Source organism: Coniosporium apollinis (assembly GCF_000281105.1).
Source record: "Coniosporium apollinis CBS 100218 chromosome Unknown supercont1.25, whole genome shotgun sequence".
Lineage (NCBI taxonomy): Eukaryota > Fungi > Ascomycota > Dothideomycetes > Coniosporium > Coniosporium apollinis.
The window spans coordinates 98,399-121,071 of record NW_006913287.1 but is presented as its reverse complement, the minus strand read 5'-3'; the positions used below and the strand labels follow the sequence as shown (position 1 = coordinate 121,071).

General features: G+C 56.7%; 10 protein-coding genes across 10 annotated transcripts; 4 read left to right on the top strand and 6 right to left on the bottom strand.

Moving 5' to 3' along the window:
* Nucleotides 1–103: 103 nt before the first annotated feature.
* On the bottom strand, nt 104–1,002 carry W97_05318 (uncharacterized protein; the record flags this gene model as incomplete). Its single annotated transcript, XM_007783202.1, has 4 exons — nt 104–409; nt 479–695; nt 754–848; nt 901–1,002. 4 exons carry the CDS (start codon nt 1,000–1,002, stop codon nt 104–106), a joined length of 720 nt encoding a protein of 239 aa, XP_007781392.1.
* Nucleotides 1,003–2,114: 1,112 nt separating this feature from the next.
* W97_05317 (uncharacterized protein) lies at nt 2,115–2,683 on the bottom strand (the record flags this gene model as incomplete). The annotated part of the gene is made up of 2 exons (XM_007783201.1): nt 2,115–2,476; nt 2,542–2,683. 2 exons carry the CDS (start codon nt 2,681–2,683, stop codon nt 2,115–2,117), a joined length of 504 nt encoding a protein of 167 aa, XP_007781391.1.
* A 651-nt stretch (nt 2,684–3,334) lies between these two features.
* Nucleotides 3,335–5,768, bottom strand: W97_05316 (uncharacterized protein; the record flags this gene model as incomplete). The annotated part of the gene is made up of 4 exons (XM_007783200.1): nt 3,335–3,427; nt 3,499–5,004; nt 5,058–5,689; nt 5,747–5,768. The coding sequence occupies 4 exons, from the start codon at nt 5,766–5,768 to the stop codon at nt 3,335–3,337; spliced, it is 2,253 nt and encodes a 750-aa protein (XP_007781390.1).
* A 531-nt stretch (nt 5,769–6,299) lies between these two features.
* Nucleotides 6,300–7,178, top strand: W97_05315 (uncharacterized protein; the record flags this gene model as incomplete). The annotated part of the gene is made up of 1 exon (XM_007783199.1): nt 6,300–7,178. One exon carries the CDS (start codon nt 6,300–6,302, stop codon nt 7,176–7,178), a length of 879 nt encoding a protein of 292 aa, XP_007781389.1.
* A 424-nt stretch (nt 7,179–7,602) lies between these two features.
* W97_05314 (uncharacterized protein) lies at nt 7,603–8,976 on the bottom strand (the record flags this gene model as incomplete). Its single annotated transcript, XM_007783198.1, has 1 exon — nt 7,603–8,976. One exon carries the CDS (start codon nt 8,974–8,976, stop codon nt 7,603–7,605), a length of 1,374 nt encoding a protein of 457 aa, XP_007781388.1.
* Nucleotides 8,977–9,533: 557 nt separating this feature from the next.
* W97_05313 (uncharacterized protein) lies at nt 9,534–10,558 on the bottom strand (the record flags this gene model as incomplete). The annotated part of the gene is made up of 2 exons (XM_007783197.1): nt 9,534–10,112; nt 10,181–10,558. The coding sequence occupies 2 exons, from the start codon at nt 10,556–10,558 to the stop codon at nt 9,534–9,536; spliced, it is 957 nt and encodes a 318-aa protein (XP_007781387.1).
* Nucleotides 10,559–10,990: 432 nt separating this feature from the next.
* W97_05312 (uncharacterized protein) lies at nt 10,991–12,963 on the bottom strand (the record flags this gene model as incomplete). Its single annotated transcript, XM_007783196.1, has 3 exons — nt 10,991–12,607; nt 12,661–12,792; nt 12,859–12,963. The coding sequence occupies 3 exons, from the start codon at nt 12,961–12,963 to the stop codon at nt 10,991–10,993; spliced, it is 1,854 nt and encodes a 617-aa protein (XP_007781386.1).
* Nucleotides 12,964–13,275: 312 nt separating this feature from the next.
* On the top strand, nt 13,276–14,997 carry W97_05311 (uncharacterized protein; the record flags this gene model as incomplete). Its single annotated transcript, XM_007783195.1, has 4 exons — nt 13,276–13,330; nt 13,385–13,443; nt 13,495–14,729; nt 14,784–14,997. The coding sequence occupies 4 exons, from the start codon at nt 13,276–13,278 to the stop codon at nt 14,995–14,997; spliced, it is 1,563 nt and encodes a 520-aa protein (XP_007781385.1).
* A 2,271-nt stretch (nt 14,998–17,268) lies between these two features.
* W97_05310 (uncharacterized protein) lies at nt 17,269–19,369 on the top strand (the record flags this gene model as incomplete). Its single annotated transcript, XM_007783194.1, has 3 exons — nt 17,269–17,430; nt 17,534–18,298; nt 18,356–19,369. 3 exons carry the CDS (start codon nt 17,269–17,271, stop codon nt 19,367–19,369), a joined length of 1,941 nt encoding a protein of 646 aa, XP_007781384.1.
* A 1,585-nt stretch (nt 19,370–20,954) lies between these two features.
* Nucleotides 20,955–22,517, top strand: W97_05309 (uncharacterized protein; the record flags this gene model as incomplete). The annotated part of the gene is made up of 4 exons (XM_007783193.1): nt 20,955–20,999; nt 21,071–21,175; nt 21,241–21,846; nt 21,927–22,517. 4 exons carry the CDS (start codon nt 20,955–20,957, stop codon nt 22,515–22,517), a joined length of 1,347 nt encoding a protein of 448 aa, XP_007781383.1.
* Nucleotides 22,518–22,673: the final 156 nt, after the last annotated feature.

The window sequence follows — 22,673 nt, the reverse complement described above, 5'->3', positions numbered from 1 at the left end:
TATAACAAGACTTAGCCACACCGATGGAGGAAGAAGAGAGTTAAGACATCCATCCATCCCACACAACGCTTTCCTTCCCTAGCCACATTACACCTCCCCAACCCTAGGTATACTGCCAAGCACCCGTTCCTCCAACCTCCGTAACCAGAATATTCAATCCCGTACAATTGCTCGCCAGCGTGATGCCCGGCAGCTTCTGGAAGATCTGCAACACATTCGCGTCCGCAGTCGTAGGGCAAGCATACCATCCCTCGCCAGGCGTATACTTGAACTCTCCCTGGTCGCCGTTCTTGTATGCCGTGACGCCGAAGACAGAGCCGGGGGGATAGTACGCGCTGTGTGCTCCGGTGTAGCCCAAGGCACCAGTGGGATCGATGTAGAACATCTGACCGCCGGGGACGGAGGTGGACTGGAGATGGCAAGGTTAGGGGGTGTGGTGACGGAGAGGAGGGGCCAAAGGAGGAGAGAGGAGACGTACCATTCCGCTGCTACCGATAAGGCGGGTGTCATTGGGGAACGTGGCGCAGTACTCGCCGACGACAGAAGGGCAGTAAGCGCAGGTGCCCCTTCCGATCCAGAAAGCGCGGCTGCAGGCCTCAATGGGCGCATTGTCGAAAGGCGCGGTCGGGTTGTCGGCACGGAGGGTGTAAGATGTATCAGTGAATGAGAGGCCGCTCAATACACCGTTGTTGCAGCTATGCCGGGTCAGTTCTGGACGCGAGAACCCGGTGCGGCGGGACGATTGAAGCGTACCTGTATTGACCGGCGGAGTAGCAGGCGTCGCCGCATCGAAGCGTAGGTACGCCATTGTAGACTGGGCAGAGATATTTGCCGTCATAGCAGGTGTACTACAGAGTATCTGTTAGGAGAAACTCAAGCATTGATGTGGGATGTATGTACTCGGGAAGGGAGGTATCTGGCTCCATTGCAGTCTTGCAGGTCTTCGGCAGCAGCAAAGCCGAGTGACAGGGCGGAAAGTAGAAAGAAGCTGAGACGGGCCATGATTAAGGTCTTAGTCTGCGTGATGTTCTCTTGGAGTGCGGTTGATCAAGCTTTTTTGAACTGAGAGACGTTGTGAAGTGCGGGCAGCTGCGTATTATACTTTAGCAGTTGTGGTACATCAAGCCACATAGCGTAACATCAGGAATACGAGGTTCTTTGTTCGCAACATTGCGTAGTGGTTTCAATAGTTCGAAGCTGAGATCATGGATGGCGAAAGAGGTCTGACAGGAAGAAAGCTAAGGCGACAAGCAGTGGACCAGCTGGGAGACACGACTTTGATAGGCTCACACAGGAGCTCTCTCTCGAAGCCATCCAATGGAACTCCTACTTGTATAAGCACTGAATGCTCCGCCATGACTGGTCAATTGATCGTATTGGTTCTCACGGCATATTGTCCCTATTGGGATAGAGCTGAGGGGGAGGAGTGTCACAGGACCCGGATCTGAGGAATGTTCCGTCAATTCAGCGACACAAAGTAACTCCACCGGGGGATCGTTCAAAAGAAACTCATACCGAGGCTTCATGATGCGGTCCGCCAGCAGCTAAAGTCTTTGATGCGGCGAAGTCCTATTCATAGAAGCACCAGCAGCGTGCCGCGCCGAGGGTGGCCGGCGAGTCGCACAGACGCCGTTGTGCAGCAACGTCGGAGTCTGTTTCCACGACAAAGAACACACTTGAACGCATATCACGAACGTTGCGCAGAAGTGACGATGGAGAGCTCTAGGTAAACAAGACGATGCTACGTAGGAAACGCCTTCTCTGTGCGGAAGTCTTCGCCGCCATGTCGAATACCTTCCGTATCTCGACTTATCGTAATCAAGCACTTGCGAATCACATCACACAGCCAATGATGGGGGAAGACATAGTAAAAATTTACAGGCGTGCTTTCAGTCACTGTCACTTTCGAGCTCTTTGCCGTTCAAGAGCATTGGTTTTCATATTCATCATAAACTCAGCGAAGCCTCCCTCGTCAGGGATCCAAGCTGCTTAACACAAACCGCCAACTCCAGGGCGCCACGCTTGTCTACAGATATATGTTCAGCCACCAAGATCGAGGAACGAATGCCGCTAAACAATCCCTACAAGCGCCTCCAAAACGAAAGCCTCCTCAATCACTGGTCAGGATTCATGCACCGCAACACGCCTCTATACTTCCCGTCGCCATAAGCAGGGCCGCCCCATACACCTAGCGACGACGTCGGGCTGGCCGCCTCAACCTCAGATTCCTCTTTATCGTCATCGTGAAGCCTCAGCAACCACCACGCCTCCATGATGCCGCGCGGCCCGAAATCCGGCAGCGGGATCGGCACGCCGTGCGCGGGGAAGAGAGCTGGCTCTGCCATCTCGGCCGAGGAGAAGAAGGCGGCCGGGTGCTGAAGCTGGGCCTCGAGGTCGGCGTTGGCGGTGCGGTTGCCGCGGCGGCGCAGGCGGCGGTAGAGGGCTTTGAGGGCTTGGCGCAGCGCTTTGAGGATGCCTGGAGACGGGTGAGTTTTTGCTTGCGGGGGATGATGCTGACGGTGAGAAAGGGGGCTCACGAACCTGGTTGCCTGTTGTTCTCATCCTGAGGCTCTGGCTGGGTGCGCGCAGAGCGTCCGTCGAGGCAGAGGTGCGGGTGCTGCGCGTTTGAGGCGTACACAGGGGCGCAGACATAGAGGCGCTGGCCGTTCTGGAATCGGCACATTTTCTTCTGGTGAGAGTGTTTGGAAGAGGTGGGGATGTTTTCGAAAGTATAGATCTATTTTGAAGTGATGGAGATGATTTGGTATGATGGTGGTATTCGATGAATAGTCGTTCTTTTTCAGAGGGATGGCGGTATTCGATGAACGGTCACTGTGGTTCTTGAGCGATGAAGCATAGTGGGCTGGCGCTCTATTTATCATACGTGAGCAATTTGGGTTTCATCAACTTTGGAGCGTGTCCAAGGTTGACCAAACGGCTACATTATCTTTTCGCGCAATGCTCGCTCAGACAGCAGAATTCAGAGCTACGGAAACCCGCCGAAAGTCGTTTGTGAAATCAACGGTACAGGAAGCTTGCCAGAGCAGACTCTACCTTGCGCCGAAGACATTGGGCACGGTCGGTACCTACATTTGTCGCGGTTCTCGGTTTCAGGCTTCGGTTCAATATATGAGGTACCGGACTATTCTACCCAGACATTAACCAACGGCGCGAAATTCTCGATCGGCGCTCTAAAAATCGAAAGTGCCCTTCGTAACGAACGATGTTCAGCTGGATCTATCGGATTGTGAGAATGCCACGTAACGCTGATTACTCCTGCAGTGCAGCTTGAACCCCTTGAACTCCTTATCGGCCATGCTTGTAAGTTTCGATACTATGTTGATAGCCCACGTTTCTCGCTCTCTGAAAAGAAGATGATCATGCGCCAGAGCTTCTTCACTAGGACCTCAGCCTCCTCGTCGAGTGCCTGCGTGTGTGTTGTTAGCGAGAATTCTGGAGCAAAAGTGCGCATGCTGAGACAGGACACAGATGACTTACCCCCTCAAGCTCCCCGATCAGCTCATCCGGCCCGCCTCTCTTCCGGATATGCCCCTCCACAACGTCCACCAGCATCTGCTCCTGCACGCCCAAGTATTCCACAATCTTCTTCTCCACGAACGGCTTCAGCCTCTCCGTGAGCACCGTATCATCCACGAATTCCCATTTGATCGGCCAATTCCAGAGGCCTTCCTTGTCGGTGGGTATATCGCCCGCCAGCTGCTTCGCTGCCTCTTGCCTCTCTTCATCCGTAAGTCCCGCCGCTTCGGCCGCAGTGTCGAATTTGATGGGCACGAGCGTGCGTCTGGTGGTCGTATCCGCTTCCTCTTCATCTTCGAGCAGGCCCTCGACTTCGGCGATCGTGCGGCGTTTCGGCGCTGCTGCTTGGGCTTTTTGCGCGGCTGCAGTGCCCAGCGACATCTTGAAGCGGGCGGGTTCTCGTGGTGTCTGCACACGGGAGCCGAGCTCTTCTGCTTGCCTGTCCAAGAAAGAGTCGGCCATACCACGGGCCTGCTCCCTTTTCTGCTCTTCGCGCGCCTTCTCGCGGTCCTCGTTCGCCCTGTCCCTATCATCGGCCTCCGCTTCACGCGCGCGGAAAGCCATGCGGTTACGTATCCACAAGCTGCGGTCTACGTAGTACTCCTCTGTCTTCTTCTGGGCCTCGACATCGTCATTCCACTCCTTCAGTCGCTTTGCGACGGCGTCTTTCTCTCGCGCTTGTGCCGCTTCCTCATCTTTGTCGCGGGCCTTTTCTCGCTCCACCGCCGCTGTGCGGCTCCGCTCTCGGTTCAGCCAGCGCCGCTCGTAGTCTAGATAGATTTTTTCCAGCTCCGCCTCCTTCTTTTCTTGTCGGCGTCGCTCGAGCTCCTCATCGCTCGCGTCACTGTCCTCGTCTTCGCGGTTGATCCACCCAGCAGACGCTGCGCCGTTGATGCCACTTCCGTTGACAAATGTAACACCACCTTGATAGTCTTTGGGTACCTGTGAGCCTTGGAAGGCCTTAGGGCCACTCGGAGCACCCACTACACCGCGTTCTCTAGGCCCCAGAGGAATGCCATTAGCACCGCCAGGGCCACTTGGTGCAGAAGGAGGGGGTGAGGCCAGGCGGTTCGCTCTTCCCCCTCGTTGCCGCTCGAGCGCCTCAGCCTCTTCTTCTCTACGTAAACGCTCGAGATCTCGGCGATTGCTGCGGTCTCTGAAGGCCGCAATTTCCGCGGCGACCGTCTCGCGCATCTCGGCGGGGATATCTGATAGCTCATCTTCGGCGGACAGGGGAATTGTGATCACTTCAGCTGCGGTGGCATCGCTCTTTAGCTCTCCGTCTGCCATTGCCACATCGCCATCTTGATCCATTCTGGCTGAAGGGACCGGATGGAACAGGCTGCGGAGGACGCTCTGGAGGGATTCTCTGGCGGTGTCGATGCGGAACTCCGAGGCTGATTCGTTCTCATTGCGGCGCTCTTTCCACTCTTCGGCGTACTTCATTGACGCTTCGTCTACGATGACCTGTGACGCTCTGTGGTCAGTAAATGCCGTGTCAAGGTAGGCCAAATACATACCAGTAGTTTCGCCTTCTCCACCTCCCCATTCTCCTCCCCTGCACCATCGGTCTCTTGCTTAGCCTTCGGCTCCTGCCTCTTAAGCGGCACCTCCACATCTCTAAATATCGCCGCCGCAGTCTCCAAGCTCTCCGCATCCTCATACTCGGCGAACCCAAACCTGCAGGGCTTATTATCCGCGTCCGTAGCCCTCGTCCAGCGACGCAAACTCCCCGCAGTCCTCAGAACCCTCTCCAACCCCTGATCCCCGCCCACGCCCTCCGTGATATTCCCCACGAAAATTGTTCGCGCAATCTCCTCCCGCGTCGGCGGCTGCAGCGCCATCATGCTATCTCTTATCTGCTGCCGCTGCTGCTCTGTGCCCCGGTAGTCGCTCCCCATTCCCAATCCTCTTCGCCCGCCCGCGGACATGGGCTCTGCGTTGGTGTCCCGCCGCACGGGCTCGGAGCCTCGGCCTGGCCCTGTCGTTCCCAGCCGGATGACGGGCGCGCTGAAGTTGATGTTGGGCATCCCGGCGGGAGGGGCGAAGTTCGGTGGGAGCCCGCCGGGGCGCGGTGTTGCGGAGGATTGGGCTTGTTGCATGCCTGGGGGTGCGCCGACGCTGGGGGGAGGGCCCATGCCGGGTGCGTTGCCTGTGAGAGTAAGGTCAGGGCTGCATGTTTGCGCGTGGAGAAAGGGGAGGGCCGTACCTATGCCTGGAGGTGGCCCCATGCCGGGGGATGAGCTGGGCGCGCCTGGGAAACCACCGTAGCTCGGTGGGCGGCCATATTGACCGGGTGCTGCTTGGCTGTCAGCTAGATTTCACTACGTACGATCGCCTTGAAACCAAGCGGAAAGCCGCATGTTTCTTCTGAGTAGCTGTGAAGCTATTGGACGGTGAGAAAATCTAACCTTGATAGTTGTACATGGCAAATACGGGTGTTTCGCAGGAAGGGAACTTTCGCGGCGAAAGACAGATTCCCAGATGAGTGAGCCAAAGGAAAAGCAGATGAGAACTGAATAGGGGTATCTCTTGCTTTACACGCGACCGTGGTTGTGCCTGCAGTTGCTTTGCGCCAGAAACTTGAGCTGAGAAATCCCGAAGTTCTCCCAGATGAAGAAGTTCGAACTCGAGGGATCATCTCCATCCGGGTGCATACATCTCCTGGCGACATGCCTTGGCCGACCAATTGAGCCTCAAACACGAGCAGGCAACATATTCTCATCAGCCTGGTCTGATCGACGGCCGTCCAGTACCACACGATGGAGCTCCGACGGGCAGGAGAGGCCCTCCTCCGTAGTCATCCAACCACCCTCCTCGCGCCTTCGTCAATATCCTCACGAGGATGCACGAGGCCGCACTTCCCCCCATCTGCATCATGGTCACGGCTCGGAGCAGTAACATCCCCCTTCAACACTCATCGACCCTTCTCCACCACGCTTCTGCGGACGCAACAAGCCGCCGCCCGCGCCCCCGACCCACCACCTACGAGGGAGCCGCAGCACCAGCCCAGCTCCCTCGAGTCCGCCCTCGACTCGGCGCTGGACTTCTCCTCCACCACACCGACCTCCCAGCACCGGACCTCTCGCTTCAAGACGCCCTCCGCACAAGCCACCCACCGCAGGGAAACGCACCCAGGGAGCCGGCACAATGTGACGCCCTCCCCCCTGAACAGCGGCAGCGGCACCACCTCCTCCCTCGACGACCTCCTCGGAGCCATGACACGCACTCCCGCGCCCCGAAGCCCCGCGCCCTACAGCCCGCGCAGCCGCGACCCCGTGCCCAACACCCTCGACCTAGGTCGAATGCTCGACCCGATCTCCAGCCCCTCGCTCACGCCGCCACCGCCCGCCGCCGTGAAGCTGATCCCGGAGCCCTCGCCCTTCCGGCTGGGGCCCTCGCTGGGCCGCACCGTGAACGTGGATGCGAGCAAGGGGGTCGATCTCGCCAGGGGCCTCAGGCAGCTCGAGATGCTGTGCGGACGCAACCGCGTCCGGCAGGATGAGGCGAGGCAGCGGTTTCATGAACGGCCGGGGCTGAAGAGGAAGAGGTTGAGGAGGGAGAGGTGGCGGAGGAGGTTCAAGGAGGGGTTCCAGGCTGTTGTTGGGAGGGTGCAGGAGTTGAGGCGGAAGGGGTGGTAAGGCGGGTTTTGTGCGGGGGAGTTGGGGGGAGAGGGATGGATGGTTTTGTTGAGAGAGGGATGATAGGGTGGTATGGCTTGTTGACAGGTGGGATAGTCAGATGAGAGGAAGGGTGACCGTGTATATCACTATCTGCATGGAAGGGGGTTGGCGACGGGGTGAACATTGTAGGAATCGTATATATGCTCTCTTGTCGCAACTAGCCCGTCCAGAATGCTCTCAAAGGACAGTTCGGGGTTATCCCAGAAGCACGGAACAAACGCCTGAGACGCTGCCGCTAATGTCAAACCTGCTCCTCGCCATAACGCGCAAAAGTATCGAGTCGAGCTTGCTACCCAAAGCCTGACCCACGGAGCAGAAAAATTTCACCAGTAGTATGCTGCAAGCACATCTATGCAACGCCAGTCCTCCCTTGTTGCGTTCGTCACCCCCAGGAAGCCCCTTGCATAACCTCATCGTCCACAATCTCGATCTTCGACCCCAGCGCCTCCTTCCCCTCGCGCACCATGTCCCTAAGCCGCTCATTCATCTTCCTCAGGCTACGGTCTGCCTCACGCTCCTCCCGCCTCAGCCTCGCGGCATACTTCTGCGTCTCAGGGGACGGAAGCGCCTGGCCGGACAAGCCGGCGCGTGAGCCCGGTCGGGAGGGTATCTTTGTGGCTTGTGCGCCGCGGGGTGAGGCGAAAGATGCTGGAGCCCTATCCGTGGGCTGGTGCTGCAGCGCCGGAGAGCCAGACAGCGAGACGGCGGAGCCGCGGCGCGAGACGGGGATCAAGGACCGCCGGTGCGAGGGCGGGCGTGTGAGCTGTGGACGCGGCTGGGCGACGGGACGTGGGAGGTGAGATCTGGGCGTCGCGTTCGAAGCTGTGCTGGTCTGGCTCGGTGTGCGGCGCGTAGAAAGCCGTGGGCTCGAGGCTCGAGAGTCGGAATGCCGGTCTACCATCACCCAACCGCAACCTGTGTCTGTGTGTATGCGCTTGGCGGGGCGCGGCGGTGTAGGCGTCTCGCCGCGGTGGATGAAGTCGGTGCCGTAGTCGTTGTGCTGCAGGGGTGGAAAGTCCCCGGGTACGGGCGTCGTGATGGACTCGAAGGGTGAGAAGACGGGTTGGCGGCTGTCTAGGTCTTCCCAAATGCTGTCTGTACTTGAGACGGAGTAGCCCTGGCCGCCGCCGGCATAGAAACCGCGAAAGGCGTTTGCACGGCAGAAGTCCCACATCTTGCCTGCCATGGCGCCGGCCAGGTGGAGCACGGTTTGAGACCAAGTTTGGCGAGGCGTGTCGTGGGGGGACGAGTGATGGCGTCGCTTGCCGTTTCTTTCGCCGGCCAAGGGACCTGGCGTTGCTATGCCGCCATTGTGGCCGCCGTTGCTCGTCACGCTCCACCGCCTTCTAAAGTCCACATCATACGCCAGAGCATTTGCGCCCTCGTATGAGCTTGCTGCCGCGAGTCCCGGCGTGTCCAGTCCACCTGCGAGAGTGTATCTGGTGTTTACGAGCGGAGCGGGGCTTGCAAGGTCCGTGGAGTGCAGGATCGAGGAGGCGGAGACATTGGACCAACCACTCGCGGTTGCTGAGTAGGGCGTCGTGAAGTAGCTCTCCGAGTCATGCCGTGAGCGCTTCTGGCCGCCATTCGCGAGGTTATCGAAGTTGGTGGAGGTGAAGGTGCTCGATGAGTAGGATGATGCGGGCGTTTGTGGTGGTTGGAAGAGACGTGATCTTGCTCCGGCGGTGGTGTCTAGCTTTGGCGGAAGTGGCGAGATATCGATATGCGCTCGGCGAGGACTAAGTCCGACAGCCATCGCAGGGTGAGGGTGTGAGGAATGCGGAGGGAAATTATAGAGCTGTTGACGGTGCTACTTCAGGCTGTTTACGTGTGATAGAGCTCCTCCAAGCTCCGACTATGCTAGTAGAAGCTTCAAATCATAGCCAGACAACCACGTGTGTTATAGACGCTGCAAGTAAAGCTTCGCTGTTGAAGGCGTCAAGGTCACTTCATGTACGTGGCATGTAAAGTGAAGTGGTGTTTGTTCTGGTGCTGGTGTCCACTGCCAGCGAGCAACCGTTGCACGGACCAGCAGTTCTCCGTCGTTCCCGCACCGAGCTCCATCTCACCTATTCTCCCTTCGGATTCGTCATATCACAGCACTACTTTTCGGCGAGTGGCCGGAAATATTTCAAGTAGAGCGACCCAACGCCGTATGTCGCGACCTAAAAAAACAGAGTAGCTCTAGCAGCTCTAGCAACTCCCGCGCAAGCTCTAAATCGCTCCTGAGCTAGACTTTAACACTACCCACTAAACAGCGACCAAAGCCCAGGAGACCCTCGCTCCCCCTGCATTGATACATACAGCCCCCTCTTACTCCAATCCTCCCATCAATCTCTTCCTAACCCTCATATTCACAACCCCACCAACCCCAAACGCCGGCACAATCCTCGCCATCCGCGCTAAACAGCTAATCCCCCACTCCCTCCCCACCTTCCTCATCCTCTGCCCCCACGTCGCCCTCGGCTCATTATACAACCCCAGCCCCAGCAAATGCAACGGCGTGCTGACCAGCTGCACCGCTGCGGGCGCCACAAACTGCGCCGCGCTGGCCGCGCCAATGTTCCTCCTCACGCCCTCCCCCAGCTTCGGCAGCAGGCGGGACTCGATGTGCGGCGCGAGGAGCGGCGGGATGTTGAACGAGGCGAAGATGGTCAGGCAGTCGCGGATCGTGAAGAGCGCGTAGGTGGGGAGAGGCACGGGGCGCGGCGAGGCGGCGCCGAAGAGCTGGGTGAAGCGGCTGTCTTTGTAGAGGCAGAGGGCTAGGTTGGCGCTGGAAGTTGCGAGGAATTTGGGGGCGCCGGAGGTGGTGTGGGCCGCGGGGTGGTTGTGGGTCGTGCTGAGGGTGGTGTCGAGGGTGTTGGCTGTGAGGTAGGTGCCGGTGTAGAGGGTCTTGGGGGAAGTGTTAATGAGGGCTCTCGCGTATGGAAGGAGGATCTAGGTGCAGAGCGGGTACATACGAAGATCAGGGCGAACGGCTTCGAGAAGATGAAGGCGTGCGGTCTGAGGACAAGGGTGCGGAGGGAGGATCTGAGGGAGGCTCCTAGAGTATTGCGGCCAGAGGCATTCTCAATGATGCCACGGTCAATCGCCGTAATGATAGGCGCAACGAGCACTCCGGCACTCGCAGCGGCCGCAAAGTCGGCACCCAACCTCAATCCCAGATTGCGGGTATTCCACGCCTTGGACGCTTCATTGGCCTTGGTAATAGGCTCAATTGGCGTTGACAGTTTCGAAGGAAGAGCTGTAGGCCTCCATCCGTTAACGTCGGCTACGGTAGGCGCTGCTGAACTATCTCTTCGCGGAGTGGCCGCGCGCAGAGCTGCTTCCCCTGCCATGCTTCCTCCTCTTTCTGCTTGTCGACGAGGCTGACCGTCGCTGCATGCGAATGGCAATGTTACGATAATGGGAAGGCGTGTGAGAAACCGTGGATAATGCGTGTTCTTATCCGCTGAGGCAGACTCAACGGCCTTACGCAAGGTAACGGGAGGTGGTTGCGGGAGGTCAGACGCTCCTATATCGGAACACCGATGGGGAAAAACGCTCGCGTGCCTCTACACCGAGGATAGCCGACGCTCCGGCCTGTCCCGTCCGCCAATCTCTTTTGGCCGAAAGATATCACTCGCACCGCACAGATACGATTGAAGATCGAGGGTCTCTTACCATGCAGGCGATCCTCTATATGGTAGACGAGGCTATAACGATAACCTCAATTGACTGTCTATATACTAAGATGCCATATTGTAACCAAGCAACCCACTACAGCAAACTCACTGCTGGCTGCTTCCTGGGGTCTCTACAGGCAACTCCACGAGCCAGTTCTCCCAAAACTTCAGGCCATCAAAGCCTTGCTCGCGACAGAGCGCACCCTTCTCCTCTGCCATCTCGAGTTCCTCGCTCGCGACACCCACGCTCCAGCCGAACCTCTGCGCTGTTTCTTGCGCGGTGATACCGCGGCCGAAGTGCGTCCAGTCCCAGGTGACCTCGTCTTTGGGTATATCGAAATGAAGTTCCTTGAGCCATGCACGCAAGCTAGCGATGGTCTTCTCATCAGTCCGATCGCGGCCTTGAACAACTAGAAGGCCGCTTTTGAACCTCCGGAGTCGGACTGGAAGCTTGAGCTTGTCCCACATCTGTGCTGCTTTCTCGAAGTCTGCGGGGCTGACGAGCTCGACGCCACCTCTTGCTCTATTGAAGACTGCCCATAGATCTACCAAGCTCATGATGCCGCCTTCTCGTTTGAGGATCCCCTTGGAGTCGTCGGTAAGGAACTCAGCCAAGTTCCGTGAAAGCTCCGACACATAGAGCGACTCCGAGCCACTGCCTGAGCCTAGCATATCTTTCGTGGTCACCAGACCGAGTGCGGATGCAGACTGCGATATCAATGCGTTGGCCTCCGAAGCGTTGCCATTTGAGCTCATACTCGCTTGTGAAGCGAATTGCTCTGCAAGTGCGATGATTTCTTTAGCGGACGTCATGAGTGCTTCGAGGTCTTCGAAGGCGCTGCCGATCACGACTTCATTGTTCTTCCTCAACTCCGCCCCTCTCCGCTCGAGGCCAGCTATGCCAATGCCCTTCTCGGGGATAGGGCTGGATGAGCTTGCGTTGAAAGTAGAACGCCCGTTCTGGGGGGCGCCAGGGGGATTGTTGGGCTTCGGTACTGGTGGTGCGCTATAGAGGAGCCATTTTCGTTGCACCAACGCGCCCTTCAGCCGCTCGTAGAAGATCTTCTCGCCTCCTGCACGGAAAGAAAACTTGACGCACTCGACAGAGTCGCTCTCGATAGACTGATCGTCGAGGAACGGCCCGGGCGACTCTATTCGCCGTGAAGCCGCATCGCTGAGATCAAGGCGCTTGTCTGGTGCCGACACCAGGGAAGCACCGCACATCTCGCAGGCTATGAGCGATGGGTGGTTCTCAAAAGTGCATCGAGGACATATGAACGAAGGCGCAGCGGCTAATTGTGTCTGCGACAAACTGGCGAATGGATCAAAGTTCCTTTGCGGTACGGGCGCAACAACTGGCGCTTGCCGTTTGCTTATGCCTGCTATTGCCGCCTTGACCACATGTATGAGAGGCGGTTTGATGCCGCATGCGAGACATGGCGGCAATGGCGTATGTGCGTTTGCAGTAGCAGGATCGAAGTTCGTCGGTACAGGATTGGAGAACGAGCATATGGGACAGATCCAGGTAGCGGTTGTTACGGGTGGCACCGGGGAGGGCGCGAAAGAGCGTGCTGGGCTGCCATGCCGTGTTGGAGGCGTGGATGTTGGGCTTAGTCTTGCGCTGCCACTGACTGATAGAGGTGGGCCCCAAGGTGTTAAAGAAGCGCGCTTTGAGGGCTTCGGGTAGAGTGTGATCTTGGGAGAGGACTTCAGGAAGCCGGCCTAGGTCTACCATGAGCATGCTCCCTCTTGCGATTGCTCCCTCTCCATCTCACGTAGAAGTCCGACTTGTCAACATCCTTGAGCTCTAGAGCAACACTATACTTTCTCGGCTCTTCATTATCTACGTAGCAGGCTCGGTGCGAGGTCAGGTAGGCATGGCCGTTCTGGTGATTAGGTAACTTGTACTTCCTATGCGACAGCGCAGTATCCAGTATCAGTGACTGCTCCAGGCATAGGTGGGCGGGAGGGACTGACCCTTCGTACAAGCCCACGGCATCCTGCACGAATAGAAGCGTCTCATCCGGGAGCAGTGAGGGACGCAGCGCAGTCGTCAAATCAAGCTGGCGAAGGAACATTCAGAACATTGAAAGCAGCGGAGGTCAATTTACGGTTGTAGACAGCAACTCTTCCTATCAAGAGACCACGCACGTGACATCCCACCTGTTAGGTGTCGACTGAATGACAAAATCGCCGCCCACCTGGGTAAAGTGCGGTTTTCCGTCACGTGAGCGCTCCTGCCTCTTGCTAATCATCAACCCCAGAGCAGCGACAACTTCCACACCATCTACTCACCGCCAAAGGCGATCGCTAAACCTACGCATTACGCTCTTCTGCCTGAATTTAAACTCGCCGTGATCATACCGTGAAATACGACACACCTTCGACTAATGTACGCGACTACAGTACCGTGGAGACAGTCTGCCGAAATCGCCGTCATGCATCGTAAGCAGTCAATGTCTGTACCCGTACTCATCAACCGGAGCTGAAAATTTGCAGCATCACCCGCTTTCACTACGGTACCGGCGCGTAGAAAGTTCGCTCCACCCGAACCCTCGGTAAGCTTTGCTGTCACCCATCAGAACCATGCCCGCTAACATTCCTTTCAGCCAGCGCCATCGCAACCGAAAGCACCCACGAAGAAAGTCGACTGGCCACAAGCCGTCCGGGAGTACGTTCAACGATCCTTTGCACCTGATGCTGCCGTAGCCGGAATAGATCGTGAAGAAATTGAGAAAGTGTTGAAGAAGGTTATCACTGAAGCGGCAGAGAGGGACGCGCTTGTATCGACGAACTGGGAAGCCATGCCGCTTCCTCAACAGATAATACACACTGAAAGAGCACGGATGGCGATGCCAGTAGCTGCGGCCACTGAACCTTGGAGAAGAGACACGACTCCGGACCGTCATGTCGCACTCGCAGGATACAGCAACGGTGACTCTTCGAAGAAGCGCAAATCCGCCGACACTGTTATGAGCGATGCTGACGATGATTCAATCCCTCCCTGGCGGAAAGCTAACCCCCGCAACGTATTTGAAGATCGTATCACTTATGCAAACCAAGGCCAAGCGGACCGCGTAGAGAAACGCCAGAAAAGGAAGCTGGACGACCTTGCAAAGGGAACAAGTAAGTACCAGGAGAACCTGGAGAAACGCAAACAACGATTCGAGAACGGCAAGCCCGGAAACCGATCGCCGCAGTCCTTACACCACTCCCAGGACGGAAGCCCATTTGATGTGAACGAAGGTCCTATCATCGGCACGTGCCAAGACTTGGAGAAGCGGTACTTCCGACTCACATCTGCACCCAAACCCGAGACCGTCCGTCCATTGCACATCCTGGAACAAACTCTGGACCTGCTGAAGAAGAAGTGGAAAAAGGAAAGCAACTACACCTACATCTGCGATCAGTTCAAGTCACTACGGCAAGACCTGACCGTGCAGCATATCAAGAACGAATTCACGGTTAACGCTTACGAGATCCATGCCCGCATAGCTTTAGAGAAGGGGGACTTGGGTGAGTACAACCAGTGCCAGACGCAGCTTCGAGCACTGTATTCGCAGAAGCTAGGCGGGCATCCGGCAGAGTTTCTGGCGTATCGCATTCTTTATTTCATCTATACGTGCAATCGGACCGACATGAACGATATACTGGCAGACTTAACCCCCACAGACAAGCAACAGCCTGCAGTCAAGCACGCGTTGGACGTGCGTTCTGCTTTGGCGTTGGGCAACTACCACAGATTTTTCCGCCTCTACCTTGAGACACCTAACATGGGCGCTTACCTGATGGACATGTTCATTGCCCGCGAGCGAGTAGCTGCCTTAGCTAACATATGCAAGGCGTAAGTCCGCTCTGTTCCCCTTATGCAGGTGTACATTGCTGACTGCTGTGCCAGGTATAAGCCAGACGTGAAAATCAGGTTCCTTACCGAAGAGCTAGGTTTCGAGTCGGACCAAGACTGTGTGCAGTTCCTCTGTGACCATGGCGCTCAAGGCTTGCTCGAAGACAGAACCGATAGTGTTGTGTTCCAGACGGGCAAAGCCGGTCTTCTCTTCGAGAATGCAAAGAATGCAGCTTTCCGCAAGGTAGACATCAAGGGTCAGATATGAGCTTACGGAGACCGGCCCGGGTCACTTCCGCCATTTCGAGGATCGTCCTCCGACTTCCATGTGAGACAACCGATGGTCCGTGATGGTTTCATGTGATTACCGCTTTGCTCGCAGACGTCCTGTAATGGCAGTTCTCAGATGTCTGCCTCGACTTCAGCAACCGCAAGCAATCTATCGCTGTTTGCTGCACAGCAGGTCCTCGACGTGTGTAACCTCACGGCATCTGGACCCGTCTGCTTGAATGCTCTACGCGTTCATCAATCCGGATTCGTCGCTCTCACGATCGCTCTTCGTCTCACTCCTTTTATCCCCTCCTATATCTTCCCCCTTGCCCTCCTCCTCTCTTCAAATTCCAGTTCTTTTCTTGTCTACGAGCCCATCCAAGCTGTTGGGGCCTGGAACCCGGCTCTCGCCGCAACATCATCCTTTACACTTCTTTTTGAGTCGTACTGCGACTCTTCCTCAGTACCTCACTACGTCAGCCTGGATAGCGAAATCTAGAGGGTCCACGTCTTGACGATTGTTTCGGGGGCCCGTCAAGTTTGCCAGACCCGGATCGCAAAGTCGAACAAAGTCCTTGGTGCGTCAGCTTCGCCGTCGCTGGCACCTACCACGACGGCTGAACTGGCTCCCAGGGCGTCGCTTTAACTTGCGATCCCGATGTCGGCTCGCAGCCGGCGCATCTTGGATTGTTTGCAGAAGCGTGCTTGTCGGCCTGGAGACGACTTGCCGCGGGTTCTGGAGGGTGGCTATGACGGGAATCTTGCATGGCTATCAAAGCACGTCTTTGTCCCCTTGGCGAAAGGCTGACGCCGCTCGCCACAACCAGCATGCTGCCGGCGCCAAAGAGCGTTTGATGCATGTGGGATCCCCCTCGACAATTTGTCAACACCAAGGTAAACGCAATCTTCCCGTTCATGTGAAGGATTTTGGGCTTGGCGTTCGTGGATGGCACAGAGACTGTTTCTTGACGGCGTTGCTGGGCTTGGCGGAGTTCACTTGCAATAGGGTTTCCCCTTCTGGGTTCACGGTTAGATAGGCGTTGCGGCGCAGGCAGCGACCAATGATGTATGCAGATGGCTGCTGCGGCCACTGATTCGTTGGTGGCTGGCGGAAGCGCAAGCTTTGGCAAGTCCAACGGCGCGCTCGCCTCGAAGAAGCTTAGGTATGCCTATGCGGACGACTGATCCCAGACTTCGAATCCTTTTCTTGATGGCTTGCAGCTGCTTCTGTCCTATGCTGCTCGAAGCGCCTTAGTTCAATGGAGAGGAGTGTTGATGGTAGGCACATGGTGACGCGGGCGCTGTGGTGGAGTTAACGATCGCGGGCTGCGTGCGTGGATGGTTCGACGAGTTGCGAATGGTCCCAAGCAGCCAAACTCGAGAACAAAGACCTTCTGAACAGCCTCATGGCGATTTGGCCACTACGCGAATGCCAGTATCCGAACAGACCATTGCACATAACCGCCTGTGCTGCGTGGACGATGCCCAGTTCGTCTTTTGACCGTTCATTGCACAGCTAACCGCTCAGGCTGCGCTCGTTGGGCGTCTGAGAGTGTCTCTGCGGGAGATTTCCACCCAGCTGCAAGCGGCCGCGCGATCGCAAGGGCAGAGCAAGGCTTGCCTCTGTCCGTCGACAGGACACGCAGACTGTGAGTGCCTGCAGTGCCTGCGTCGATTTTCCCTGCGCGTCTTGCAGGAGGATCGTCATTCGGCCAACCCTAACGCGGGCCAAAGAAAACTGCCCTCTGCCCACTGCCCCCAAGTCCATCCAGACCGAAACGGCGGCCACCATATCTTGAACGCTTCTCGCATCATCGCAACAGCCTGCTCATCGCGCATACCGACGCTTTCTCCACAGTCGCGTGCTGAGTAGCGTGCCTCGTGCGCCCGAGGCACAACGGCGAAAACACACAAGCGTGGAAAGCACGAGCTCTGCTTCTGCCCACCTCGCAGCACCTTCGCGCAAGGGTGGTCCAGACTCGCTCCCACTTCTACTCCCCTCCACCTCCCGACGACCGCACGCAACTTGATATATCAAACGCCCAAGACAGCAACGGTCGACGAGCATTGCGACCGCTGCGGAAGTACCGCCGACCGTCTTGCGCGACATCAACACACCCGATCGGACGAACCCTGCAGCTTCGGCCTGCCTACCGCGCTGCTACCCGCGCTTTCGCATATCTCCCCATCGAACAGTCATAAACCCTCTTGCCGCCTAGTTCAACGGAACAGTGGAGAAACAACGTTGCTATAGAGGTGATTTGACAAGATGAAGGTCCGTCGCCAGTCCGCGCGCTCATTGTTAGCCTGGGACGAAATACTGACAGCGTCTCAGTTCCGAAGGTCGAGGCAGAGCAAAGAGGCAGAACCTAGAGCGCATCACATCTCAATACCCCAGAAAGACGCGATATCGATTGTGCCGCCGAAGAAGGTATGTAGGCGACTCTCCTGGTAAATAGCTACGAGCCCTGCACAACAGGACTGCACCAGGACAATGCAATGGCCGCTAACGTGACTGCCTTGTGGCATTTTAGGTTATAAAGGCTCTTTACGACTATCAAGCGCCTGATTCGAACCCCGCGTCCGGCTACCTCTCCTTCTCTCAAGGCGACTTTCTTCACGTTGTCGGGCGAGAAAACGATGAGGACTGGTATGAGGCGTGCAATCCCTTGCAAGCCACCCGCGGACTTGTGCCGGTGAAATACTTCGAAGGAGTTGGAAAGACCGTGAGGGACAGCGGTGGATCGTCAGCAGGTTCAGCAAGAGGTAGCGTTCAGCCGAACGCGGGACACGATTCTGGGTATGCGGAAAGGGCTACGATCAGCAGCAGCACGAATGGGACGGACTCAGAGCCAAAGCCGATGCGCATGTCAAGAAGTATGGCGAAAGGAGCTGGTGCGATGGTCTATGGGATGGTCATGTATGACTTCAAGGCTGAAAGGCCAGATGAGCTGGAAGCAAGAGAAGGCGAGGCTATCATTGTGATTGCGCAGTCAAACCCAGAGTGGTTCGTCGCGAAGCCGATTACGAGACTCGGCGGACCTGGCCTGATACCTGTATCGTTCATCGAAATCCGAGACATGACCACCGGACAGCCAGTGGCAGATCCGCAGGAGGCAGTGCGAAGAGCTGGTGTGCCGAAGGTGGAAGAGTGGAAGCAGATGGCGGCAGACTACAAGAACGGCAGCATTCCACTGGGCAAGCTTGACTCAAACACACCGGCGACGCAGCGTGGTACTGAGCGGATGAGCGTGGGAAACAAGAGCCAAAGCGGATATCCAGCGAACGGACACGATTCTGTACGCAAACCCCTATCCAAATTCAACAGGGAACACTCGACTAACAGCTCTCTTAAGGTACACTCGCATTCTCGAACGGCAAGCACATACCAGAACCAGGCTCAGTACCGTCAATCCGTCCCGCAACTGCTCGCCCCCGTCCGCGCGTGCGTCCCCCGCTACTGCTTCGCCGACGACATCTTCTGGTTCATCATCGAGTGCCAAATGGAAGACGGCCGGCACTGGGAGCTATCCCGACTCTACCAAGACTTCTACGACCTACAGATCGCACTGATCCAAGAATTCCCGCTCGAAGCCGGCAACTCGGGTGTCGAGCGCTCGCTGCCCTACATGCCGGGCCCCGTGACCTACGTCACGGACAACATCTCCAATGGCCGGCGAGCAAATCTGGACGTCTATATCAAGAACCTGCTCAAGCTGGGCCCGCACATCGTGCAAGGCCATCTCGTGCGGAAATTCTTCGCGCCACGACAAGGCGACTACGAAATCGACCCCGACGTCGCGGCCGCAGACGGCTACCGGCTGTCCTCGGCCTCGCAGTCCTCGACCGGGCCCTCGAACGGCGCATCCCGTCAGTCCTCATCCGGGAATCTGAGCCAGCAGCCCAGCTACAGCTCAAACACAGCATACCACCAGCGCGGCGCGAGCTCGAGCACGGCGCAGACGGCGCACTACCGCCAACCGTCCGACGCGCTCCAGACGCCCATGCAGCCGCCCATGCAGCGCCAGAACAGCGCGCTCACGCAGGCGAGCGCGGCTAGCAGCACGAACAGCAGTCTCCCCGCCCCCTCGGCTGCGCAGGGCGCGCCGCACAAGATCAAGGTGTGGTTCGACACGGAGAACTGCATCGTTGTGCGCATGCCGGCAGGGTTCGGGTACGCGGATCTGTACAAGAAGCTGAGGGAGCGGCGGGTGCTGGAACGGCCGGGAGAGGACGAGGAGGAGGAGTTTGGGGTCGAGTATAGGGATGAGGTTGAGGGGGAGTTTTATCGCATCGAGGGCGAGGAGGACTTGAGGATTGCGCTGGAGAGGAATCCGAAACTTACGCTTAATGTTGTTGCGGTGACTTGATGGAGAGAGCGACGTCGTGCACGTGGTTTTGCTTGTCAGGGGTTTCTTTCTTTTGGATGAATGGGATGAGGTTATGGGGCCGTTATGGTTGTTTTGTATGGTGGGTCGGATGGCGCGCGCGACTCGGTCTTTACAGCTCTTTGTTATCGCATCTCTGGGCTATGAGGGACTACGGGAAGGATCACGGGTGTTGCGGCGATGATGGAGTGCATGGCTTGTGGGTTTGTCCTGGACAACGCGTTCGTCTCCGCAGCAGTTCTCGGACGAGGTATGTTTGGGGCCAGAGGCGTTGCTAGATAGCACAGTAGGTCAATGGAAGCAGCTCGGATGTCGAGTAGATGAAGTGATTCATAGTGTTCAGGACCCTTCCTCTGTGAGGCAGATTAATGATAATGCGGTTGCTTTGCAGTGGGTACTCACGCACCCACGCATACACGCTCTTGCTTTTTATGATTCCAGCTGTTGGCAACGGAAGGTTTGGCCGTGCATGGTCTTAGAGGGTGATTTGGCCTTTCTAAGGGTCCTTCCGATGTCGCATCGGCACGTTCTATCAGGGCACAAAACGTTTCGCCGCAAAAAGGCAGGACTGCTGTATCAACAAACATATTTGCATAGTCCCTAAGCTCCCGAAGCTTCGCACAGTCAACGGAGATCCAAAAGGCACAAAAGAACAATTCCGTTGCGGGGAATCTTCAGAATTATTAGCATATTGAACAGATGGCGCAGTGGATCGAACTGTGAGCTTACCGAACCCCGGCCTTGTCGGGCCTCAAGCTCATGCTGAGCTGGTGAGAGCGACAAATCCTAGCCACTAGACCACAACGGACTGGTTGATGGAAGATCCGTTGTGCTTATCGATATATAATCCCGTCCGAAATGTAATCGATAGCATGCTCTAAGCGTCAAGTCTAGGATAATCCATCTTTCCAACTCCAGTATTCCACTCAGCCAGAAAACACGATCAGCCTCTGAAGCAGTAGCGCATACTCATGTCGCAGGAAAGTCATGAGATCACGTGTAGAACACTAGAAAATAAGGTGTCATCATTCTTAGACGCTGCAAATAGTGACCACGCGATAATAATTTAACTCCATTATATAATAATATAGCGCATATAAAGCATTTATACATAACGTATTTATATCGCTGATAATCCTTATAGCGTCGAGGTAATATTGAGGATAACTTATAGAGTTAGCTGAGCTGAACTCTCTTTGAAGCCGTCTATCACCGGTTAAGCCGATCTTAGCAATTTAATAATTTTCCGGCGACATGAGTAACACACCGGCTCAATGCTCACCGAACAACTGAACAAACACGTAGGGAGGACTTTGTTCATGAGCCAGCCGTGGGGGATGCTGCGCGTGAGGAAGCTTCGGAGTCCCATGGCAGCATTTCTCCACCTATCAGCCCCGCCGTAGACAAGGTGCTGACTGAACTTTCTTCCGGCAGACATAGCTCTAGTTGGTCTTGGGATATGTAAATAGCTTCCATGTCCTTCATAGCTTGCAATTGAGTCCAATCCTCGCCTTTCACATCTTTTGCTCGTCTTCTCCTCTACCAACATATCGCATCATCCTACAAAATGGTCACTATAACACATATCGAGACCCGGGACGTGAGGTTCCCAGTGAGTCTAGTCTGCTCCCATGCCAGCAACTACAAGCAGTACGGTCCAGGAACGGTGACTGACGCAGCCAGACCTCCCTCGACAAAACGGGCTCTGATGCTATGAACGCCGCCGGTGACTACAGCTCCGCCTACTGCATCCTCCATACAGACTCTCCCCACACCGGTCACGGCATGGTAAGCCTCCCTTCCCTGTCTCTCTGTCCCCCTGACCGGCCGCCAACTAATCCTCTCACCCCCAGACCTTCACCATCGGCCGCGGCAACGAAATAGTCTGCGCCGCCATAACCCTCCTCGCCGACCGCATCCGCGGCGCCGATCTCGACACCCTCGTCTCGAACTGGGGCGCCACATGGCGGCACCTAGTCTCTGACTCGCAACTGCGCTGGATCGGGCCCGAAAAGGGCGTGATACACCTAGCCCTCGGCGCCGTCGTCAACGCGCTCTGGGACCTCTGGGCCAAGACGCTGGGGAAGCCTGTCTGGCGCATTGTCGCGGATATGACGCCCGAGGAGGTGGTCAGGTGTATTGATTTTAGGTATCTTACGGATGCGCTGACGCCGGAGGAAGCGGTGGCGATGCTGGAGGAGACGGGGAAGGGGAAGGCGGATAGGATAAGGGAGGCGGAGGCTAGTAGGGCTGTCCCGGCGTACACGACTAGTGCGGGGTGGCTGGGGTACGGGAAGGAGAAGATGAGGGCCTTGCTGGAGGAGACGGCTGCAAAGGGGTACCGGCACTTTAAGCTGAAGGTTGGGGGCAGTGTTGAGGAGGATAGGGAGAGGCTACAGATCGCGAGAGATGTGATCGGGTATGACAAGGGGAATGTGTTGATGGTGGACGCGAATCAGGTACATACCTTTTCCTCATGTCCACGTTGTCCTTACTCTTCACATCCCTATCTGCTGGGATCTAATCACCCACCCTTCAGGTCTGGTCCGTCCCCGAAGCAATAGACTACATGCGCCACCTCGCGGAATACAAGCCCTGGTTCATCGAAGAGCCCACCTCGCCCGACGACATCTACGGGCACGCCGCGATCCGGTCCGCGCTGGCCCCTCTCGGCATCGGCGTCGCGACTGGCGAGATGTGCCAAAACCGTGTAATCTTCAAGCAGCTCCTCCAAGCCGGCGCGATCGACGTGTGCCAAATCGACGCCTGCCGACTCGGCGGCGTAAACGAAGTCCTCGCCGTACTGCTGCTGGCAAAGAAGTTCAACGTGCCCATCGTGCCGCACAGCGGGGGTGTCGGCCTACCGGAGTATACGCAGCATCTTAGCACGATCGACTATGTGGTGGTCAGCGGGAAGAAGAGCGTGTTGGAGTATGTGGATCATTTGCACGAGCACTTTTTCCATCCGGCGGTTATTAGGGATGGGCACTATGTCACGCCGATGGATCCGGGGTATAGTGTTGAGATGCGGCCGGAGAGCATGGAGAGATTTGAGTTTCCGGGTAAGGAGGGGGTTAGTTGGTGGAGGAGTGAGGAGGCGAGGAAGGTGTTGGAGGCGGAGAGGATATGAGGCTGGGGTTTGCTTTTAGAGGATTGAGAGCACATCGGAGCAGATTGGTCCAGTGTGAAAGTCGTACTGTCAAACAAGAAGTTCGATCGGCAAGCTGCCGGCACTATAGAGTAGTAATGCTTAAGTAGTCTAAGGGCTTCTATGCCTATCAGCTTA